Source organism: Hyalella azteca, unplaced genomic scaffold (genome assembly GCF_000764305.2).
Source record: "Hyalella azteca isolate HAZT.00-mixed unplaced genomic scaffold, Hazt_2.0.2 contig8117, whole genome shotgun sequence".
NCBI lineage: Eukaryota > Metazoa > Arthropoda > Malacostraca > Amphipoda > Hyalellidae > Hyalella > Hyalella azteca.
Window position 1 is genome coordinate 372,214 of NW_025938218.1, and position 5,537 is coordinate 377,750.

Here is a 5,537-nt window from a genome sequence, read left to right on the forward strand (position 1 = left end):
ATATGCTTGCCGACCATCACTAAAATTGGATTCACATCCGACTTCATTGTTGTACGTTGACATCATTGGATAATTATTAAGTTTATAATGGAATCCATTTAACCCGCTTCAGTGAGCGAATAACATTATAATGAAATAATTAGCATGATTTTTCGTTGATTAAAATCCTTCAGGCGCTATAAGGAGTTGAGAATTAATGATCAAATAGATTTGACGTTTTCTTAAACCACACAAAGGCTCTAATAAAAAATCAGAGAGTAAATTCTTATTTTTTCCATACTGTGCAGCATAGTCAACATCATTTCAAGCTTTTTCTTTGGTAATGAGCTGAGTGTAAAAGTCGTTTATTGGATTTCATAAAGGCAGGAGGGAAATTTGTGTAACAGTTACTGGAACTATTCCAATGAATTCGAGTAGATTGCCAGATCACTCACTGTGAAGATGCTTCCATATTTTCACAACGACGATCCAGAAATTAAGACTCGACCACTTAGCACCAATTTCGGCTCCATGGCCGTGAAGAAGGACTCGAACACACCGTACTCAGACGCTACGCAGGTGAGCTATTTTCATGTAAAATTCATGTAAAATAGAATATAATAAACGTGGCAAGTTGTGTACTAGCATTTTAACTGATCTACGCCTTGTTTTTCAGAAAAATAGAAAGCATGTTATGTTTGTTGTACATTTTCCCTTGTAATACGATATTTTTGATGAGTGAAATTGAAAATAATAAATAATAATGAACTAGACTACATAAAATCTGTTCGATTGCAATAAATATTAATTTAATATCATAAGGAAATAATGAACCGTTGCTTATCGAATGCAAGTCCGCGCGTGTTACGAGCCCAAACTCACTGCACTCAAGATCCTGGGTATGCACGACATATATGAACCGGAGGCATGTTTATCTTTTTAAACATAAATTTTAATCTCTCTAGTCATATATAAAATAAATTAGCAAAATTCTTGACATCTAGAAAGGACTTCTCTAACCAACAACTTTTTAATGAGTGTCTTTAATTCAATAATTACATTCGCAAAGTATTCACGAAAATTTGCACTTTAAGGCACGTTAATTTTCGGCATTCTAACCATTCCAGTCTTGTCCACGGGAATTATAACCCGTTGCCTCCTCTGCTGTCATTTTTGTTCTATGTATCATGATAAATCGGTTCTCTTAGCTGATTGCTTTACTTCAAAATATTTTTTTTCTGATTTCGAGTGGTTAAACTTTTCATTGATTAAGAGCTGACGAGCAAATGCGTTGGGCGTCACTACGTTCGGAAACGGAAATAGACTTATTTAGTTGCAAGCAATCGCGAAATTCTTCGTCAAAGGTCATCGTCGCCTTTTGAAGCCTTTTTATTCTCCTACTCGTGCTGGCAAGTTTTAAAGCTTTGAGGGTGTGTCTCATTCTGACTTATTTTGAGGGTAAGGTCGATGTCAGGAACTGGAGCAAGTCTAACTGCCAAAAAATTCTATTTCGCATCATTACGCTTCCGAATGATTTTTCGATTTGGTATCACTTTGTTCCCGATTGGATGATGAAAATGTTAATAGATAAATTTTTGCACAAATTAAGAGATTTCGGGCTTGAGGAGGCTCGATTGTATTATTATTACGGTTATTAATAACAATTCTAATACTAACAATATCGAGGCATCAGTCAAGTTAGATAAATTACGAACTAAATTAAAACTAATATGAACTAAATAAATGTTAAAGGAGGTAATTAACAAAGGTGCTCATAAGAGAAAACAAATGATAGCTAGAAATGCGTGGGTGCATTTCACTTTGCTGACTCGATATACGCAGTGCTGGTGCGTTCGTGGCTGCGTCTCGATATACGCAGTGCTGGTGCGTTCGTGGCTGCGTCTCGATATACGCGGTGCTGGTGCGTTCGTGGCTGCGTCTCGATATACGCGGTGCTGGTGCGTTCGTGGCTGCGTCTCGATATACGCGGCGCTGGTGCGTTCGTGGCTGCATCTCGATCAGAGAAAATCCTTCCCCCCGAGGTTAGCTGAACTCCTCCAGCGATCTCTTCATTTACGCATCGAGTTTCGAGAACCCGTCACGCTGATAATTAGTCGATTGTCGTTATACTTTGCCCTCGGCGCGTCAAGAATTGACACTGGTAAGGTGAAGAAAGTGAACTATACAGCATAACTTATATATATATCTACTTATCTACGTCAAATTGGCACTAAACTTAAACTGATTAACAGATCCCGCATGCTTAAACGAAACGAGAGTCAAGTATATCACGTACATCAGCGCGCAATTGAACCTTCGAAGTCTGAATTTTCCCGCAGTCGTTTTCATATCACTAGCACAGGTTCTTATCGTTTTCCAATTAAATATTATCATCTAACTTTCGTTACCGTGATCTCCTTTCAATTGATTAGAAATAGGATTTTAAAAATAAGGGCTACTGAACGTGCTTATGATGTTACTTACCTTAAGCTGCCATCATATTATTTGCAAAAAATTAACAATGCCTGTTTTCTGCTTGATGCTTACTTTAGTATCCTCATTTAATTTTTCAAATTTTTCAACATCAATCAAACATTTATTGGTAAAATTTTTGCTAATTATTTTAAAGCTAGAGCTCTATATATTTTAACTGCGTACGTTTTAACTAACAATGTTTAGAGCTTACGTTTCCGCATATTCTGTCTCAATATCATTCGTTTCGGCCATTCTTTCACATCAGAAATAATTCCTCTTCCATTCTCTGTAGTGCGCTCCCAATTAAAGATGAAGTCGAAAACCATCGACACTGACATTCACAACACATTGAGATGATAGTTACCTCAGGACCTATGACCGAAACAATAAAATCCTAATTACCCGTTGACTCCCAATAATTTGCTGATACTAGTGCATTAACGAGGACTTAGCAGGTTAATGAGAACTCGGAGGGTGGAGCTGACCATTTAATTGCTGGGCCCGTTTGGAATCTAATCAGGCAATTAGCATGAATTCACAAAAGGTGCAAACGAGTCGTAGGAGATTAGTTGCTCTCCAATGTTTTCGACTCCTCTTGTGGCAATATAAAAACTCTGTCCAGGGAAAAATGGGCAGAGTTTTTATATTTCTGAAGGCTTTTTAAGACTATATATGAACTTCTATTAGGTGCTTGATGATTCAAGACACCAAATGTAAACATCGCGTATAATTAGTAAAGATTTTCTTACATTTTTAACATTTCTCTTGCAGACGAAGAAGCATCCGCCGAACCACATCAAGCGGCCCATGAACGCCTTCATGGTCTGGTCGCAGATGGAGAGGAGAGAAATCGTCAAGTTTGCACCCGACACTCACAACGCAGAAATTTCCAAGCAGCTTGGGAAGCGATGGAAGCTCCTAACTGAGGAGCAAAGAAAACCTTACCGCGAGGAAGCAGCGAGACTCAAGGAGCTTCACAATCGAGAATATCCTAATTACAAGTACAGGCCCAAGAAAAAAGGACTGAAATGTGAAAAGCTAAAATGTACAAGTGGAGGCAAGATCATCAAAGCTAAAGATACTGCAAATAATTCTTTAAAGCGATTTGGCGTGAAGAGCGTCATGAAAGTGAACTTCCAACGTCATGTTCAACAAATGACAGAGTCTGGGTTAATCTTTTATAATGGTCATTATGATCATAAAGAAAATTCTGATACCAGTATTTTGTCTTCACCATCTCCTACCCCATCAGAAATTTCTCATAGTCCGGCCTTTTCATTTATAACAAATTTAGATGCTCAGAATCAAGCGGACGAACACCAAGTTTATCCATTCTATAATAATATCAGTAATATAAGTCAAACACAACAACATTTAAATAACTCAAATCTCGATTGTACTCTAAATTGTGGTGCCATTAATAATTTATATGCAGAAAACAGCGTTCACGACCATAATATTCACAGGAACAATTTCGATATCGAAGAAGCCCATCCCTCGTCCATGGATAGGCTGTTGAAACAAGAGCCCCATGCTGATCACCAAGATTATTATTGTTATCGCACGAATCACGACCACATGACGGATGACAGGTTTTGCACGGGCCAAATGAAGCAGTCTCCCTCCATTCGGGCCGAAGTTAGGAGCGTCCTCTTGAAGCCGCACAGCGAGCGCGCGGGCGACAACCCTTCCTTGGAAGATCTCTACAAAATCACGGATTTAATACCTACGTCTGATATTAAAGTCGACTTTAATAACATTGATGTAGATATTGATTTGAAAATAGCTAACAGTATGTCAGGGCAAGTTTTGGGAATTGCTAACTTATGATACGAGGACTCCGGTCGAACTTAGTAGGCAAGTGGTGTGTCCAACGAAGAGTGTGTTGAATTAGGATGACAGGATAAAAGTAGCTTTATTTCGCCTCAATATTAGGAATATTTCTTATAATCTTGAGGTTTTCAGATTTTTTTTAATTAAACAAGAAAATAAATTTATATAGGAATTATAGTGTGCCGTATTTACCTACTCTAATCGTGTTCACTATACTAAGACCGCAGAAATGTTCAACTTCAGAAGCAAATCATTCGATCAGTGCCTTCATTGATGGCCTTAAACAGCGAGTTCTTGTAGGAGCTCATTTATAATTGTGCCTTGTTGGATATAAATGTGATTAGTAGTTATCACTTAATTTTAAGATGAAAAAAATATTTATTTATTGCTATAACGTTCGTACATTCCGCATCTGCGGTTAATTTCTGCATTACACATTCCAACGTTTCTTATATTCAATATAACGTCAATAAATCTTAACGTGAACCTAAATTTTATACTAGAAATTGATCAATGTTAATATATTAAATTCTTTCCCCATTTTAATGCTTTTAAGAATTTTCATTTTTTCAATAATGTTTTTCATTCACGACTGAGTGCTAGGAGACCTAATTTCTTGATATTTATTGAATAAAATTTAAGTGCGGGTCAGAACCTGAAGTCGGTGTCCCCGCCTAGGTCTCGGGGAGCACGTAAATCAGCCGCTCAATATCAGCTTCTAGGCTGGGTTTGAATAGCAGCCTCTGGGCAGCGTGCAAGCTGTGTCTGCTCGGCCAACCCTGCTCATAATCTCGGGCGACTATATAATGACAGGAAGGAGATAACTCAGAATTGGACTCAGAATAACTTAATTTGAGCCCCGAATTGGTCAGTAACCCCTGGGCAGAAACATAGGCGGTACCCAAATTTTGCTGTTTTTTTTTTAAAATAATATTTGCGAATTTTTTGCTTGAACTCCTCAGAAATGGATGATACCTAAAAATTGTCTACAAATTCTCTTCAAGTGAAGCCAGTTTTAAAACCGGACAGGGTCAAGCGCTTACATTTTAGGTACGGCATCACTAATTAATTAATGCGAGTAAAACTGATTCAATTTGATCATACTTTCGTTACAACGTGTTGTCAAATCAATATATCAAGGTTGGAAATTTAAGAGTGAGTCACATTACACCTTTCATCATTAAATAATGATAGTTGAGAAAGAAGATGATGACGTAAAAACTGTGTATTTCGTTTTTGAAAATTTTTTT

The 5,537-nt window shown here is 37.5% G+C and overlaps 1 protein-coding gene across 1 annotated transcript; it reads left to right on the top strand.

Annotated features, from left to right (window-relative positions):
* Nucleotides 1–333: 333 nt before the first annotated feature.
* On the top strand, nucleotides 334–4,367 carry LOC108669726 (transcription factor Sox-17-alpha-A-like). The gene is made up of 2 exons (XM_018157131.2): nucleotides 334–558; nucleotides 3,226–4,367. The coding sequence occupies exons 1-2, from the start codon at nucleotides 442–444 to the stop codon at nucleotides 4,282–4,284; spliced, it is 1,176 nt and encodes a 391-aa protein (XP_018012620.1). The 5' UTR covers nucleotides 334–441; the 3' UTR covers nucleotides 4,285–4,367.
* Nucleotides 4,368–5,537: the final 1,170 nt, after the last annotated feature.

What these genes read in the sequence shown, in the direction of transcription:
- LOC108669726 (XM_018157131.2), top strand. Translation starts at nt 442, where the DNA reads ATGCTTCCATATTTTCACAACGACGATCCAGAAATTAAGACTCGACCA. An exon ending in CGTACTCAGACGCTACGCAG is followed by an intron (nt 559 to 3,225) that starts GTGAGCTATTTT and finishes TTTCTCTTGCAG; the next exon opens with ACGAAGAAGCATCCGCCGAA.